This window comes from Suillus clintonianus, assembly GCF_016758775.1.
Source record: "Suillus clintonianus strain FC179 chromosome Unknown DEU56scaffold_28, whole genome shotgun sequence".
Lineage (NCBI taxonomy): Eukaryota > Fungi > Basidiomycota > Agaricomycetes > Boletales > Suillaceae > Suillus > Suillus clintonianus.
Window position 1 is genome coordinate 131,403 of NW_024539252.1, and position 17,185 is coordinate 148,587.

The 17,185-nt window shown below is 50.3% G+C and overlaps 5 protein-coding genes and 1 non-coding gene across 6 annotated transcripts; 2 read left to right on the plus strand and 4 right to left on the minus strand.

Annotated features, from left to right (window-relative positions):
• The first annotated feature begins 913 nt into the window (after nucleotides 1–913).
• On the plus strand, nucleotides 914–2,339 carry DEU56DRAFT_293234 (uncharacterized protein). Its single transcript, XM_041345516.1, has 3 exons — nucleotides 914–1,544; nucleotides 1,609–1,685; nucleotides 1,746–2,339. The coding sequence occupies exons 1-3, from the start codon at nucleotides 1,244–1,246 to the stop codon at nucleotides 2,187–2,189; spliced, it is 822 nt and encodes a 273-aa protein (XP_041209372.1). The 5' UTR covers nucleotides 914–1,243; the 3' UTR covers nucleotides 2,190–2,339.
• Nucleotides 2,340–2,940: 601 nt separating this feature from the next.
• Nucleotides 2,941–4,707, plus strand: DEU56DRAFT_755335 (uncharacterized protein; the record flags this gene model as incomplete). Its single annotated transcript, XM_041349901.1, has 9 exons — nucleotides 2,941–2,964; nucleotides 3,142–3,173; nucleotides 3,352–3,364; nucleotides 3,411–3,441; nucleotides 3,514–3,651; nucleotides 4,119–4,178; nucleotides 4,239–4,355; nucleotides 4,414–4,454; nucleotides 4,579–4,707. 9 exons carry the CDS (start codon nucleotides 2,941–2,943, stop codon nucleotides 4,705–4,707), a joined length of 585 nt encoding a protein of 194 aa, XP_041209373.1.
• A 709-nt stretch (nucleotides 4,708–5,416) lies between these two features.
• On the minus strand, nucleotides 5,417–5,501 carry DEU56DRAFT_t56. The gene has a single exon. It is a non-coding gene; the product is annotated as a tRNA-Tyr (tRNA).
• A 59-nt stretch (nucleotides 5,502–5,560) lies between these two features.
• Nucleotides 5,561–8,191, minus strand: DEU56DRAFT_798627 (uncharacterized protein). Its single transcript, XM_041353006.1, has 7 exons — nucleotides 8,173–8,191; nucleotides 7,663–8,118; nucleotides 7,335–7,613; nucleotides 6,831–7,283; nucleotides 6,614–6,778; nucleotides 6,143–6,564; nucleotides 5,561–6,089 (listed from the first exon to the last, which is right to left on the minus strand). Exons 2-7 carry the CDS (start codon nucleotides 7,909–7,911, stop codon nucleotides 5,759–5,761), a joined length of 1,899 nt encoding a protein of 632 aa, XP_041209374.1. The 5' UTR covers nucleotides 7,912–8,118; nucleotides 8,173–8,191; the 3' UTR covers nucleotides 5,561–5,758.
• A 4,174-nt stretch (nucleotides 8,192–12,365) lies between these two features.
• DEU56DRAFT_798632 (uncharacterized protein) lies at nucleotides 12,366–13,526 on the minus strand. The gene is made up of 7 exons (XM_041353007.1): nucleotides 13,362–13,526; nucleotides 13,284–13,303; nucleotides 13,170–13,229; nucleotides 13,087–13,109; nucleotides 12,959–13,029; nucleotides 12,760–12,906; nucleotides 12,366–12,701 (listed from the first exon to the last, which is right to left on the minus strand). Exons 1-7 carry the CDS (start codon nucleotides 13,433–13,435, stop codon nucleotides 12,539–12,541), a joined length of 558 nt encoding a protein of 185 aa, XP_041209375.1. The 5' UTR covers nucleotides 13,436–13,526; the 3' UTR covers nucleotides 12,366–12,538.
• A 479-nt stretch (nucleotides 13,527–14,005) lies between these two features.
• On the minus strand, nucleotides 14,006–16,946 carry DEU56DRAFT_735042 (PRMT5-domain-containing protein; the record flags this gene model as incomplete). The annotated part of the gene is made up of 12 exons (XM_041348425.1): nucleotides 14,006–14,362; nucleotides 14,417–14,616; nucleotides 14,675–14,920; nucleotides 14,968–15,143; nucleotides 15,192–15,314; nucleotides 15,364–15,407; nucleotides 15,462–15,539; nucleotides 15,591–15,776; nucleotides 15,833–15,999; nucleotides 16,052–16,439; nucleotides 16,500–16,585; nucleotides 16,640–16,946. 12 exons carry the CDS (start codon nucleotides 16,944–16,946, stop codon nucleotides 14,006–14,008), a joined length of 2,358 nt encoding a protein of 785 aa, XP_041209376.1.
• Between the last annotated feature and the right edge of the window lie 239 nt (nucleotides 16,947–17,185).

Below are 17,185 nucleotides of genomic sequence, written 5' to 3' on the forward strand. Positions count from 1 at the left end.
TCAAAATTCATCGTGAACTTGTGACGTGGCTTGCAGGGACTTAGTCAAATTCATCGTGAACTTGTCACGTGGCTTGAAGGGACGGTCAAAAATTCATCACGAAGTTGTCACGTGGCTCTGAGGGGCTGGGCCAGGATCTGTCAGGAACAAGTTGGCAAGAACCGGTAAGAACGGAAGGGTCCGGAAGGGTGCGAGATTTAAGGGGGTGGAGATTATAGGCTGGAACTGATGTATTAATATAGCCAGCAAGAACCAAGAAGGAGGGGTGACATATTTATAGGTGGAGAAGCAGTACGAATCGAGGGAAACTGATGCAGACAACCTATTTTTAGTCGAGGGATTAATATAGCCAGCAAGAATAGATGGGAGTACCCAAATTGGGAATGAGGATCAGCCAGAGAAGTTCAACATTGTGTCCGAGTGCTAGTATCAATACAAAGAAGCCTGTATGCATACTTTGCTGGGACTGAGAGTCCTAGGCCAGTATGCATACATAGTCTTCTACAGTGCCCAGACTTGTATTAATCAATCTTACACTATGGCCTCGCGGTCGACGAGGGCTGAAATCCTCGAAGAATTTGATATTGACCCACAACTCCTTTCTATGCCGGAGGCACCTGTATTTGAGTCTTCACCTCATATTCCAGCCCTTGTCACGCCACTGCCTCACGCTCCTCATCCTGCTACTGCCAATGTCAGTGACGCCACTTCTGCCAGTTCAGCCATCGTTGGAACCGATACTCAGCCACACGCAACGAAGAAGCGCAAGGCAGATGACACCATTGTCATCTCCGACAGCGAACCCGACGATTCTGGCCAACCAAAGGGAAGTATGGCATGCAAGCTGCCGCCCCGCAAAATCATGCGGCATTTGACATCTCCGAGTCAGGTAAGTTCTCTGCCGCTTACTTCACTTACCTCGTATATTCACATATTCCCCTCTCCAATTCATCATCACATGAAAACCGCTTCCTTTCTTTACTGACCCGCATTGCAGGGGATTCCATCAGCCACATTGGACTGCTACCTCAAGCCCAGGAGCAGGTTGCCATACTGCAAAGCTCCTCTCTCGCGGCCGCTGACGGCCATCAGCACCGGCACTCCCAGCCAACCTCAACCCAAGGTCACATCCAACTCCACTCCACAGATTGCAGTGAGCAGCCCTGCCGCAAGCGATCTCGCACCCATTGCAGTGACAAGCCCTGCCGCAAACAATCTCACACCCATCCCGAGGCCTCCGGGGATGACACGTTCTCAGCATTTCTTCACGATCGCATCAAGAATTGACGCCCGCGCCATGCAAATCTCTGGCAACATCGAGTTTCATTTGTTTATGGACATGAGGGCCGAGTTTTCGTGGATCTCTTTCAAGATGACGCCAAAACAGTGGGCTGTAGCTACCGAGTCCTATAACTACCGTCTCGAGGAGAAGAACCGCGCTAATGGGTTTGAAACAGTGAGGAAGAACCCCCAGGCCCTTCTCCGAAAGCTCGGCGAGATTGAAGTGGCTGTCATGAACCGTGTGGCAAAGAACAACTTCAAGTGTGAGTTCAGCTGCTCTCTGGCGTTTTTTCACGCACTAACTACTTGCTCCAATTCACAATACAGCTCATTCCGGCTCAGAAACGTTCTGGAGAAGGCACTGTCACGCTATCGAGCTCATCAAGGCTGAGCCTGGGAAGAAGGTGCGCAAGTCTTTCTCAAAAATTTCGTGTTCGCTCACTCTCTACCCTTTGCTTTCCCAGATCCGCAAGGCACACACATGCTCCCGCTGCAAGACAATCATGTACCCCGGTCCCGAGAACTCAGGGTACAACCACAGACGGGGCTTTTGTGCCGACGGCGCCAAGCAGGTGTCGAAAAATGAGCCGCCTCCACCCTGGCCACAGCCACCAGGCATATTCTCTGAAGGCAAGCGCTTCCATCCGCGTGCCTTCCTCGAAATCGTCAAGCAAATATACGAGCAAGTATTCCTCCGGCCATCTGGTGAAAGCCCTGCACTCGAGCAGGAGGCATTTGCAATGATGCTGCTCGACCGGTCGACAACACTCGAAGAGTCAGGGACTGTGCTGTTCAAGCTGTATGAGGAGCTCGAGATTGACGAATCGACGCCAGACGCACTGCTGATTGTGCACAATGGTGTCAAGCACCTTCGCGTCGAGTATCTCCAGGAGCATTGGGCCTCGTAGTAATTCCGATCTTTCAATTCAGGTGCTCTTGTGCTTGTCTTTTTAAGTACCTCACAGTTTCCTTTCCCCCTCGCTACTAATGGTTCAGATTTTGTATATATTTACATTATCACGCTTCTATCAAGCCCCGCCCTTGCTTCGCATCATTCTCCTTCCCCCCCTTCCGCACGTTAGTCTCGTTCTTCCGTCCCTCTGTTTTTTCAACTTATATCACGTGACTTACGATTGGTCTCGCAATGGTCGTTCACGTGCACGACCATTTTGGCGTCACGTGAGACCAAAAATGGTCCACCCCTTCGCATGTCGATGTTGCCAGGTGGCCTCTGCCACATGTTCGTAGTCCTGCCTGCGAAATTTCGAAACGAAGTAAGTGACTTAGCTACTCATAATTACTTACCGGTATACCAGCGAACTACCGTCAAAGAAACCAAGAATGCAGAGGGTCGAAGAGGAGATCATTGCTGACCTATATATGCAAGGTCTGAAATAGTGGGAGGGTCTGTGTCCCGTAACTTTACCTTACATTTACCGTACACGGCTAGGACCTTTACGGCTCCCACACCATCTTTTGCCTTCGATGCTCTTGAGTCCGAAAAATTCAACGCTCAGCTCTTTTGCATGCCATGATGGCGTTCAATGCTCAAGTTCGTTGTCTTAAAATGGGATCAGGAGACGTCGAATCGATAATAGACAATGATAAAGTCATTTACAGGGTTACAAACACTGAATCGATATCCAAATCGCTGGCACCATGAAGCGCATCTACCACTGTGAGGTGAGTGTACCTAATACTAATCGGTTGCGTATGCATCGTAAATATCCTCGCGAGAACGTGCATAATATGTGTCCTCCCCGCCGTCGCATGGGGTGCTCGGGCGGTGTGTGGATTGCATATTTACCTGAAGTGAAGTTGATTTGTTGGCGTTGATTATCATGAGCGTGTCGTTGCCAGCGACTCGCGCTGGCGCGTTATTGTGGTCGAAGGTGAGTGCAATTCTTGGTATTGTTATTTGTTTCATCCAGATAAGTTCCACAGCTGACATCGCTGTGGGTGAGCGTCAAAAAATTACCATATCCTCCGCACACTGTATGGGAAAGTGGCGCAGGTGTTTGAATTCAGCTTATATATCCCAATAATAGCTTTATCGCTCCCATGATACAGCGAATGTCTGTGGGTGAGTCTAATGACCCTACCCTGACTGCATACTGACTCCCCGCTAGGATTGCAAGCTGTCGAATTTCTCTGCTGAGTGTGGGTCCACAAATCGGACCAGCTAGTGTCGATTCTGCATTCTCACATCTACCCAAATATCTGATGGTTCAGCCATCTTCGTACTCAGATCGATTGCAGTATGGGCTCGGAAGAGATGGCTAGTGGCGCTCCAAATCAGCAGTGTCATTGTGAGATCAATCTTTCAGACAACGATGTCTGACTCATCATCTGCTTCCAACATTAATACTCGTCAGTGTCTGGTGTGTAGACCTCGGATTGGCCCGCTCAGCCGTTAACGTGTTAACTCTGTTTTCTCCACAGTCGGAGAATGCGGGATCCCGTTTTTGCCATATACTGCTTGCTAAATGTTGCCGAATTATGTTCATATTGGGATCTGCTACTTGCACGAGCTTGAAATTTGCTGTGGAAGAAACGGAACAGTGCCATAATGCTCTCATTGTTAACGTGGCCATCTCGTCCCCTACGAGAGCCGGCGCCGGCTGTATTGCGTTCCCGGTCCCGTTTATAGATGACGACCCGTTTGCGAGATGAACTGGGTTCTTCGACTCGGAGCACAGAACTAAGACCATATACTGCACAGCCTGCACTGGTCTTCCATATTCCATATCTTATAAGGAATGGCCTCAAGTGAAGTTGATTCGTTGGGCATAAATCGATATGAGTGCTTTTCGAGCGATTCGTTTTCGGGTATCTAGATACGGAAACGAGCTCCAAGGTATATGTGATTTACGGCTTGCTGGTAGTTGCTGAGCTAGGTTCGTATTGGGAAATGCTGCTAACACGAGCTTGCACTTACTGCATGCCGACAATTCCAGAAATATTGTTGATGCTGTTGTATCGCGCCGTCAAGGGTCATGGTGGTTGGGGGAATGACAACAGTCTCATCCGTGGTCTCATGCTGCACAACCTGCTGTATTGCGGCTGCAGTTTTGGTTGGTACTCGCATATGAAACAAACATCACTTGCATATTTACTTACTGTGTGTTACAGCCTTTTCTCTCTGTCTCATTCTCACAACAATTTTTCTTCCGGTAAGTTAATGTGTACGTGCGAAGCCCCCATTAACACAAGACGTAGTTCCCACTTGCACATATGATTGCAGAGTTTGTCTATTCTCTCTTTGTGAGGAGGTGATGCTTGCTTATTTGGCTGCAGGTTTCAGGTCGTTGTGCAAGCCGTCTTGGTCACGCGAATGCACAGGAACTTCTGGATATCGGACCGTCCGTCGCGCAGTATCTACACGGATGTTTCCCTCACAACGTGGATGACGGGAGTCCCAGATAATTGTATGACAGTGCGCTTCCTTCACCGACTCATCATGATCATGCAGCTGACACTTGATTGATCAAGAGACAATGCTTGGAGTATGACGACCCGTAAATTATGTGACCATCACACAAACTCTCATACAGGCGAGGCCAAAAAATGGACGATAGAACTTCTCCGGAAAGCAATCCCTCAATCACAGTAGAAGGAATAGTATACCTTCCCCCCCTTGAATCTTCTACGATAACGGACGTGGTTCTTGGTCTCTCTCGCTGTATATGATGCAATACAAGCACAGGACTCATGCAGTAGTATGATATAGTATGTAGATTCCACTGGGGCGCCACCCCCGGTCATCCGGTTCTGTTGAATTTCTTGAATTGGACCTCGAACAAAAGAACAATATTCCCATGCCATGTTGGTTACGATGCAGTAGATGAACGAGCAGCTCCCCAGTAGACGAAGAATGCCCTCATAAGATTGCAATAAGAACATCCCCCTTTGGCAAAGGCGGAAGCCTTGGTTGAAGACCGGGACTCCAATGACTACGGTTAAATGATACTAGTGACGACAATCGGTGCATTTCAGAACGAAAGACTCAAACGGCCCCGGGCAGTCACGTAGTGCAATGTCACCTATTCGAAATCGGTGAGAACGTTGTTGAACGTTGAATGCGCCTTGTAACAATATTAATGTTCTGCTTTCATTGGAGACTGCCCCAAAAAGATCCGACCTGCCTGGCTCGAACAGGCGACCTCAAGATGAATTTATCCAATTACAGTCTCGCGCTCTTCCAACTGAGCTAAGGTCGGTTACGTTGAGGTAGACTTCCGTTGACCTAAGAGCCGTCGTATGCGAACAGTGCATTGACAAGAAGTGAAGATTAGTCGGTATACAAGAGGTCTATGTCAGTACGAGAATCCGCTTGAAAGTAAATAAGAATATGCAGTCATCGCTTGTCGTTAAGGGTCATGCATGGTAGAAGGTAAAATAGAGGACGATAACGAAAATGATAAAAACGATGATTAGTTTCAAAAACTCAGATGCATATGGCGCTGGAGGCTGTCTTTCACATGATCGTGCACCAACGAGACTTCTTTTCCTTGTCTTCCTCGACAGCGGAGGGGAGGGCGGTGGTTGGAGAAGTGGTTGGAGCAGTGGTTGGAGTGTTTTCGACTGAGGACTTGTGAATGAATTCTCCAGCTGCAACGTCGAGCGATGTGCGACCCTCTTCAGGAACTTTGGGCGAAGAGGAGAACCATCCACCAGGGAAGAAACGAGAAGAGGTCGTGGACTCCAGTCTATTGCGGTTGGCTCCATTGGTGGGGATGTCGATGCGGAGGGTGCTGGATTCAGTGACCTCGGCGGTGTTGAGCTCGTTGATTGCAGATAAACTTCGCCTGAACGCATGGAGTCAGGAATAAAGAAGGAAGCGAGGGAAAGATGGACTGACTTCTTGGCGACTTTCTGTAGCTCTTCGAGAACAGGGAATGTTTGAGGGGTTTCTCGAGCGATTGGAGCTCCATTGACCTCAACGTCGCCATGTGTCTCGGAGAGCTCTGAAACAGTAACGGCACCCTCGTGCTCGGACGGAACCTCTGCCACCACAGGCTCGTCTACAGATGCTCGCGTCTCGGTGATGAGGACAGGGGGGATGGGCTCCTCATCTGCTTCAAGTGCAGGAACGCTAGAGACTGGACCAGGCAGATATTCCAATTCATCGAGCTCCTCCACTTCTTCAACATCCTCATTCGGCCCCTGCTTGGTGACAGAGTACGAAGGGGTCCACGGCGACTTCGGTCTTTCTCCAACCGGGTCATCGACGGGTGTCAGAAGCCCCGAGTCCGATTTGACCTGAGCATCTTCTACCAAATCCTACGGAATTCTGAGCAAATGCAAAGTTCGATATCAAATACAAACTTACAGATGATTGGGTCTCAATGATAAATGAACCATGTTCAACAAACTCGTCTTCCTCAGCGACTGCTTGATCCTCAAGCGCAGATGCTGATTCAACTGCAGATACTGAGTAGGACGGCGTCCAGGGAGAACTACTGCGCTCTTCGTCAGGGTCGATAGTACCCAATTGCTGTTGAAAGTACTTAGCATGACTGATTTCAGGATAAAAAGCAGTCACCTACCAAACTCTCGTCCTCGACGATGAATGACCCAAGTTCAATTTCCTCCTCGAACACTTCCTCCACAGGAGCTGGCTCGGGTGAATTCAGTACCGAAGGTTCTGCTTGAGCGACACCTAGCCCCGAAGCGACATCCTGGGCAGCCTCTGCTTCGACAGCTGAATCAGGAACATCTGACTCCACAGACTCGTCTAACGTTTCCGAAAGCGTAGCATGCGCGTCTGCAACAACTGTAGTAGAACTGAACGCCTCGCTAGAAATGAGAGCCTCTTCTGTAAACGGAACAGGTTGCTCTTCAGCTCCCTCCGCTGCAACAGACTGGGCGGCACTCGGAGGAAGCTGTTCCAAGTCATCAAGTCCCTCATTGGTCTGAGCAACATTGCCTTGTACGGTCACCGAGTAAGAAGACGTCCAAGGTGATTTAGGGTGAGGCTCTTCCGGATCGCCGAGCGTAACCTATCCTCAGGTCAAGCTCAAAGCAAAAAGGCAACGGACAGGAAATCATACCTCTTCCTCTGCCAATTGTACGGTCACAACATCAACTTGGGACTGTCCGAACACTTCCATATCAGCTGCAATCTCTGGAACAACCGCGGCTACTTCATCAACAATGATCGTAGGTGTTTGTGCCTGGGCAGGGACAGCATCATCATCGCCTTCGTAGGTGCTCACATGCTCCTCAACTGAAACGCCTGGTCCTTGAGTGATAACGCTGTACGAAGGAGTCCATGGTGACTTGGGGCGTTCAATGTCGATAACAACGTCAAGTGCTGAGGTTGTTGTAATCTAAAACATGACTAAGAAAATGCGGGTAGTGACAACGGATCGTACACACCTCTTGCTGTTCAGCGATCTCTTCGAATGCGGTAGTTTCAGATTGTTCGACTGCTTCGGTCTCTTCAATCACGCTAGAGGTCTCCACATGTACATTTGAAGGTTCCAAGTCCTTATCGACTTCAGAATGCTCCCCATTGACATGAACTTGAGAGGTGACCACATGCGGCTCCTCTAAAATCTCGGGCTCCTCTGCGGGTACGGATGCAAACTCCTCGACGATAGGAGCCGTATGCAGAGACTCCTCCATGAGAGGTTCATCTGCATGTTGCGAATCCTCGAGTCCGTCCTTGGTCTCTTCGCTGATAACCAAGGCTTCTTCTGTGGGCTCCAGGGCAGTGTGGGCCTCTTCGAGGACAACTTCTTCGACAACTGACACTTCACTTGCAGCGGGAGCGGGTTCCTCGAGGACAACTTCTTCGACAACTGACACTTCACTTGCAGCGGGAGCGGGTTCCTCGAGGACAACTTCTTCGACAACTGACACTTCACTGGCAGCGGGAGCGGGTTCTTCGACGACGGGCAGTTCAGCTACAGGAGCGTCAGACTCGACAGTTGACTCCTCTGTGACGATCGTAGTTCCCTCAGGAGATAAGGCAGCGTAAAGGGTTGGGTCTGCGGAAGCTGGTTCGGAAACTGGGGTGGTCCCCTCCGATTTCGAGGCGATTTCTTCGGGCGCAGGAGCAACCTCCACTGCTGGCAGCGGTACTTCCACAGCACAGGCGGTAGCAGGCTCTTCTTCAGGAGCATAAGGTTCTTCGGTGGTTGGACTGTCATCAAGAGCAGGCTCGTCAGCAGCCGAGAGCACTTCTGCAATGGGGAGTACCTCGCCCATAGCGGGAGGGATTCGATCATGAACAGAGACAGATTCCTCTTCGGTTACGGGAGTTTCCTCAAAGGCGACAGGCTGATCGTCGGGCACCACAGTAACCTCGATTACGACTGGTTCATGCCCTCCTGTTGGTGCTGGCGCCTCCTCAGGCACAACTGGTACGGGCTCTTCTACATCTGATGGCTCGAGAGACTCCTCGGCAACAAGGATATCCTCTTCAACCGATGCCGCGACTGCCGCTTCACAGACAGTTTCATCGAGCACAACGACAGTGACAGGCTCTTCTTCCGTTGCGGGAGGTTCTTCCGCGGCTAAAGGTGCCTCAAGATCAGGTCCGTCAGCATCGGAGCGCACTTCTGCAACGAGAGGCGTCTCATCCGTAGTGGGAGGAATTTGATCATCAACGGAGACAGGTTCCACTACATCTTTGAGAGTCTCTTCGATGGGCACAGTCTGGTCTTCGGGCACCAGAGTGTCCTGGGCCGCAACAGGCTCGTGCTTTTCTACTAACGCGGAGGGCTCCTTAACCGGTACCGATTCAGGCACTTCTACTTCTGCGGGCGCGGGGCTTTCCTCAACAGCAAGGTGATCTTCTCCAACTGGTGCCTCAACATGGGGAATGAATGTTTCGTCGACGGTTGAAGGGTCTCCCGCGACTGAGGTTTCTTCAATTGCTGCAGCGGCTTTCTCAGTGAAACCATCTTCATGTGCAACAAGAAGTTCCTCGGTGGATACGGTAGGTTCTTCTTCAGGGGATGGGACCTCGACAGCAAGAAGAGGTTCGGCATCAGCTGCATCGACAGAAGGCATGGTCTCTTCCAATACTGGAGCATCATCAACGGGGCCTCCAAGCTCATCCGCATCGGCGGCGGGCTCGACGGTAGGCTCGACTTTGTCAACGGTAGCTTCTTCGACTGGCGGTGATGATTCGATTGGAGCAGCTGACTCGATAGGAACTATAGAGATCTCTTCGACTGGTGCATGTTCTTCGACTGCCACAACATCGGCGGGGACGACCTGTTCACCAGGTAAAGTTTCCTCAACCAGGATAGTCTCCTCGGCCATCACAGTCTCTTCAGCCGGGAATTCCTCAACCGTTACAACGTCCTCGACCGCTGCGACTTCCTCGACTGACGCAGGCTCTCCTGTAGGAGTAACAGCATCGACTAGAGTGATCTCTTCGACTGCAGGAATCTCCTCAACCGGTGCGAGTTCGTCTGTAGGAGTAACAACGTCGATTGGGCCGACCTCATCACCAAGAATAGATTCTTCAACCGGGATGGTCTCTTCAACTGGGACAGTCGCTTCAACCGATGCGGGCTCTTCAGCCGGAAATTCCTCGACCGTTACAACCTCCTCAACCGCTACATCTTCCTCAACCACTGCAACTTCCTCGACTGAGGCAGGCTCTCCTGTTGGAGTAACAACATCAACTGGCGTGACGTCTTCCACAACCGCTTCGACGGCGGGCTCTTCAACCTGCGCCTCAGACTCCACATCAGTGGAGTCCAAAGCTGGCTCCTCAAGCACAGGAGTCTTTTCAGCTAGAGGCGTCTGCGGCTCGTCAGCGTGCGTAAAGCCCACCTCGGGATCCTCAACGAATGACGCATTGGAGCTGGGTGGCTCGACATCGATCTCGACAGTCTCCACCACCTTAGATTCGACTTCGGGTTCTGTAGGCTCTGGATTGACTGCTGTAGGCGCTTCTAGTTCGACAGCGGCAGGTTCCGGTTCTGCTACTGCTACGAGATCCATCTCAGTGGCAACGGCGGGCTCGGGATCAGGGACGGTGACCGGTTCCGGGTCAGCTGCAATGGAGTCGTGTGCGGCAACGACGAGTTCGACAGGGGGCTCAGGTTCTGCATTTGCCATGATGGCTTCCTCTGGTTCAGTTGACACTACAGCTGGCTCTGTAGCAACCTGAGCTGGAGCCAACACAACCTCGGCAACAAATGATTCCACTTCCGGTTCGGCGGGAGCAGCTGGCTCGCCCTCAGTTTCAATAGCACCCTGCGGCTCCTCATTACCCTCCACTTCTGCTGTGATACCTACATCAACATCTGCAGCAGGTTCCTCCGCCTCTGCACCTGATGTCTCGACTGGTGTAGCAGTGGCTAATGCTTCTGCCGCCGGCGCAGGTTCTTCAGCCGGTTCCGACTCAGCAGCTTCTGTGATGGGCTCCACGGTGATTGGAATATCTTTGACCCGTTCCGACTCGGCAGCGTCTGTGGTGGGCTCCATTGTTGTCGTAGGTTCTGCGTCAGGCTCAGAGGCCGGAGTCTCCTCTACGACGACCTCGGGTAATGTTGATTCGATTGGTGCAGCTTCAAACGTCGTTGGCATAATCTCAGGCTCGGCTGTAGAAGATTGGCTTTCAACCGGCACGGGTTCTGCTTCGACTTGCACAGATTCCTGTTCGACCAGTATGTTTTCGCCTTCAGAAGCGGTCTCTGCTACAGCTTCAATGGACGCTGGAGCCACGGTCTCGGTGACTACAGGTTCTGTCCCGACGGACGAAACCTTCACTTCCGTTGGGCTTGCTTCGGCTTCAATCAACTCCTTTACAACAGCTGGTTCATGTTCCGCGGCCATGATAGTTAATTCCTACAATGTCAACAAGATGAGGGAGAAAATACTTAATAGCAACACAACAACTCACCTCTGTGTCAACAGCGGGTGGGAGAACAATTCCTTCCAGGATGTCAGCAGTTGGGCTTATTTCAGTACTCGGATCAGAGATGGGCGTCTCGTCCTGACAGTGAGAAGGCTCTGCGTCAGTAGTGCTCCCGACGCCGTTTATGGAAGTCGCAATAGCGTCTGATAGGGACGTGTCAGGGCCGGTGCTAGCATCGATAGGAGGCTCTCCATCAGCTAAAGAGGCTTTAGAAGCATCCACAACGATTGTGGCAACGTCGACAAAGGGTATTTTCGGCTCAGTGTTGTCAGTCATTGGCAATTCGTCCTGTAACTGATTGTCAGACAATGGACGCGTCAAAAGCATGTTTTTGTGTTTGCACACCTTGGGTATCTCTGAAATGATGGTATTGGAAACTACATTCGCGTCCTCTTGGACGAGCTCTGCGACACTCGCAGGCTTGTCGCATGGGGCGATTGTGAGAGTTGTAAGCTGCTCGGACCCGTCAACGGAAAGATACTTGTGATGGCCATTGAGGAGAGGCTCAGAGTCATGGATAAGAGTGGTGTTGTCCTTATCAGAGTCACTGGCGTGCAGAACTGGTGCCTCTGGTTCCATATCATCGACCAACTTGCTCTGCATACAACTCAGTCACAAAAGAACTACAACACGGCAAAGAGTGGCACGCACCACGTTAAGAACCTCAGCAGATGTCTCCGCCGCGAGGGTGTCGTCAGAGGAAGCAGTTACCATGCTATCATCGTTCTTGTCACCGGCTCCGGGTATGTCTTCAGCGCCTAGTGCAGACTCTGGCACATCACTTGAGGCAGCCTCGATGAGCCCCCCGTCAGCCACCAACTTGCCGGATACCTCGAAAGAACTAGCACTATCGTGTACCTGGTGGCCATTAGAAATCGGCTGGTCAGCAACGACAGCGTTGTCGTCCATAACAGACATGTTCTCGAATAATGATAGTAGGGAACGTGCTAATGGGAGTGAGAGGGAAGATGAAATATTCGTTCCTTTGAACGAACCCGACAAGTCGCAGCTGCAAAAAATGCAAGCGACGTGCGCAAAGAAAGTCAACAGAAATCCGCTTCAAAGTCTACGCGACTGGTCACGTGCTCCCATTCATCTTCCGAGTTTGCTCCGGGAGTCCGAGTCAACCTCCACAATCAACGTGGTCAAATGAAACACCTTCACAGTGATTTCTCAGTGATCTTTTCACACCAGGGAATAGGGTTCAGTTACAAATGAATGATGCTCTTCTATAATGCACAAAGGAGCACAATGTGGGCCAACAAAAACATGTTACTAAAATATGGATAATACGGAACGGAGCAAAGACAGGTTGATAAGTATCAAATTAAACAGTCCGTCACACATCATGATCGTGGCACACCAACATGCTTAGAAGAGAGCAGCACCAACGAGTCCCATCACACCGGCAACACCCATTGCTGAAGAGACAGAAAGGCTACTGGCAGCACCGGTCTTTTGGGTCGTACCAGAAGTTGCAGTGGTAGTGGCAGAAGTTTTGGCACTGGAAGAGGTGGCACCAGACGCAGATGATCTAAGCGCGCAGATAACTTAGTAGTCTGCCAAGGCACACGCAACAAATTACAACTTACCCGGTCGCGGTAGAGGCGACAGCGGAACCACTCGACGCGCCACCTTCGTTTACTGCCGTGTTGACGCAGCTAGTGTCGCTGCCAGCCATGATAGTGACGATGTCAGAGTATGCCGTGGCACCGGTACTGTCCTTGAGAGCGATGTTGCTGCATCCCAGTCAGCTGCGCGGTTCGAAAAAGACCACGTAGTTTGACTCACAAGATGGTGTTAGCTTGAAGATCAACGTTCCAAGTGTAGGATGTGCCCGTTTGCGTAGCGAAGGATTTGATCTGTTCAAAAATGTGTCAGGATGGCCAGTTAGCGTCAGTGTAGAAACAACTGCTTACCGGTGAAGCCATCGACTGCCCACCTACCAAGCGAGTTGAGACTCAACCAAACGATGCCTAGTCAATCGCACGAGACGACGTACCTGGAACAAGAGTCAAGTAGTAGGGAGCAACTCCGCCAGACCAACTGAACAAAATGGGCTCTAGAGCACACGGGCAGTGTTAGAGCGTGAATTCATTGATACCAAAGTACATACGGCACTCGACAACATTGGCCCTATACCAAACGATGAATATTCTCTTCCGTGAGACAGGATCTAAGACATAAAACGTACGGTGTGTTGATGGTAAGACCAAAGACGGCTGGAACGGCGGAAACGAGAGCTACGAAAACGGTTGTGAACTTCATGGTCGGTAAAGGTATGAATGAGTGCGGCGCAAACAGCGGGTCAGGTATTCTTGTCTGGAACTTCGAGAAAATAAAAAGTACGAGAGAGAAATGAAGTACTTGTGTCACGACGGCACTCTTAAGGCCTGTCGGAGTTTGAAGTCCATTGCCCTGCCGAGACCACGGCAGAGTCGTTTTGCACCTCCGCGAACTATCGCCTGCTTCGATCTGTTCGCCAACGAACTGGCAGACACTGAATTTTGAAACGAACTGAAACGGTGCTGACAGCAAACTGCATTTGAATACAACGAAATTCTTGAGGCTATCGTTCTACAGAGTCTACAAGGCGTTTGTGTGAGACTTTGTGGAGCAACCAACTGGCAACTGCAACGATCGTCACGCGTTAACTTTAAAAATATGTGAGACCATAATAGAATGATTATACTTCGAAATTCGAGCTTCCAGGACTGCCGTCATAGTATTTTTATTTTTGGGGCAAAGACAATCTTCGTGATGTAATATCGTAAGAGCATGCAAGTGACAACATGTTCCACAATCACCTTGGAGCTAGCATGCGCGCATTGTTCATCATCATAAACCAATCCAACTACTTCGTCCTCCAGGATTGTGCAGCGAAGTCTGCCCAATTTTAATGACGCCCGCGGTGCACCTCGGTGATTCTTCTCCACTCTTGCGCAACTCAGAACGCTCCAAAGATGGAAATGCATCGATAGCGTCGATCACAGGGCTCGGCACCGCAACATGAGTCGAGGTAGAAGCGAAGAAAGACGCATCTCCTGACCCATCCTCAGAGTGCTCAGGCGACGATGGAGTGTTAAACACGGGCAAGAACGACTCGGCGTACCACTCGTACCATACCTGCCGCTCATTCGTAAGTCGCCAAATTGATACATGCAACTCTGAGTTGCTAGGTAAGTACAAAGGTTCCTGAGCGAACAAAGGTCGATAAGAGCCACCAGAGATGTCATTGACGATACCTACTTTGAATGGGAAGAAGAGCGGGAACCAGCTCAGCATGTCTTTTGACACCCGGTCTTTGCTATGCGGATGAATGCTGAGGCCAATATGCCCATAAAGGATGGCCTCGAAATAACCAGCAAGCCCATGCATAACCCCGGCATGAGGAATATGGAACGACAGCTTGGCGGAGCGGACATTGTGACTGTTTGTCAAGGGTAAGCCTAGACACTCGGCGTAATTAGCGTCTGTCTGGCCCGAAAGTCCGCCACTCAGGTTTACCTCGTTCATCAACGGTCGCATCTTTTCGCGGATGCTCGAATTCCCAGCACTGTTGAATCTTGCGCCCGCAGCGGCCTGATACTCCTCCACCATCTCCACTTAGGATGTTGACGTTTTGGAACATCACTACATATGGCGTTTCCATGCCTTTGATGTCTCTACTGATTCTCGCGTTATTGTATAATTTTGATGAAGACAGTGGTGCGAGATGAGCGCTGTACGATGATGGTATGGAGATACCATCAGCTGGAGGATAGTTAGCGAATGTGGTGATGGGCATAAACGATCCACACGTTTCAAAAACCTCATTGCTCCGTCCAGACACTCCGGACTTAGCTCGTTATCACCGAAAGAGCCGAGTAGCTCAGTGATGAGTATGTCCACTTGCTCAGGGAGCTCTACGTGCCGCATGTCGCCAAAGAACAGCTGAACAGAGTCACCCCATTCATTCTGTTTCCGGCCCTGAAGCCTGTTTACAGTCAGACGTCAATGTGAAGATGATGAGAGCCAAACAGACGTCACAAAAGCATTTGGGTTCTTCTCAACTGCGTACACGAAGGCACTTCTTCCCGATCTCTTGATCGCCGTCAAACTTCGTTCGACAAGTGGTCCACGGCCTGCCCCAGCAACGCAAATCACGCTGCGAAGAAGGGTTAAGCCTTGCAATGCATGCCAAATATGAGGCGCACATGTGATCGCTATCAGGCCAGTCCATCAACGCGTGATACACGGCCTACAAATTTCACGTGTCACTGTACAAATTCGCTTCATAACAAACCAAACGCACTTCTTCATAATTGCGGTATTTCACAGGGTCCTGTTCGAATGTTTGATACGTAATACTCTGGAGGTTGTCCATCAGCGGCTAGGCAGACATCAGTACGATAGTAAGCGGAAATGAGATGCATATATCAACCTGTAGGGGGTTCTGGAGGTAGTCTTGATAACCCTGAGCGAAGTGCTCAACTGTCCCTGCCGTTATCGCTGCCTGAACAGCCGTGCTTGTCTTCTCGACATGTCGCACATATTGTGCATATGCTGATTCGCCACCTTTGGTATGTAATCCCGAATTAACCCCTGACATGATGATGATAGGGCGATGCTAGCCGAATCTTGTTGCATCATCTGCCCAATAGTAGAACTACAACGCAAACTCACCGCCATGCTATTGCGTAGAAAGGATTGTGTACCCTTAGGAAGGACAGGGTATCCCTTCACATTCGCTATAAACGTGGACGCAGGGAGGAATATGTGGTGAACAGGCTCAGCCATCCATCTGTTAAGGATGCCGGCATTAGAAGGCAATGGCGGGGTGAGATCGAGCGCTAGGATTCAGCTTGTCAAGTTCTGTGTCCAAAACGTAATGTGTATGCATACTGAGCGTTAACCGTGTGTTATAGTCACAGAGTGTGCGTATTATGTCCCACATCTCCCAAGTTGCATTTATCTCTCCTTCGGGGGCCCGGGAGGCCTTGAAGGATTTTGACGTAGAAGCGCGCGGTATCACAATTTTCGGTGTTGTGGGTGCAGATGGGGTCGACGATGTGCTCAGTGTCGAAAGAGGAATGGGAGGTGATTCCTTCGGTTGAAAAGCAGCGGGATCGTAGATGGGAAGACGTATTGAGAAGTTCATGTAAGTCGTACTTTTGAGACACTCATTTATGGCGCGCGCATATGATGCGACTTGTGATCGATGCCTAGGTGGAGGCAAGATGACTGTCTGAACGTTCAGGTATGACGCATAGGCCACTTCCTGGCGCAATGCCTAGGTTCACGTTAGTGCAGAACAATCAGCTACTCCGCAGCGCTCGTAATCAGAACTCACAATTTCGGAATCATGTCGAACCCAATCATCTGTTGAGTCAAGTTGAAGCCAGTCTGATGCCATAACAAGTACAGGTACCGCTTCATCTGGTATAACCAGTTTCAGGTTACTTGATTGAGGACATGATTCACTGATCTCACCAAGTCTTGAGATGGTCACCTCCTCGTGGAGGAAAGACGGCGCCTTCCTCCATGCCTCTGCCTGCTGTTCTGCAGTAGCATTTTCATCAGTGTCATCTGCGCTCGCTGATGGCACGATGCACATATTTCTCCATCGCTCTCTCCATTTTGGGGTAGTTAAAGGAAGACAAACAAAGTCGTAACCCTTTGCGTGACTTTCCCTGATTAAATTGAGCACAGGTGTCTTATCAGATCCATCGGTGCGTGCAGATGCCTGTGAAATGTCATCAAAGGTGAAACAAGAAGCCAAGCTTGCAGCGTTTGCCATGATCTTGGAAGTAGTAGTGTGAGTCCTAAATAGGCAATCCCAAAAAACGCGTGTTTATAAACGCGTCATGTCGCGTTTTTATGTCTTTCCTCTCCACAACCCTTGGGACCTCATATGCATTCAATGTTCTACTCATTTCGCGACTTTCCGAATCTCTGCGTGCACCCGCAAACGTGTTTGCAGAGAAGGTCAATGTTTTGCTTCTTAGACAAGTCATGATTTGATGTCGGGTGAATTAA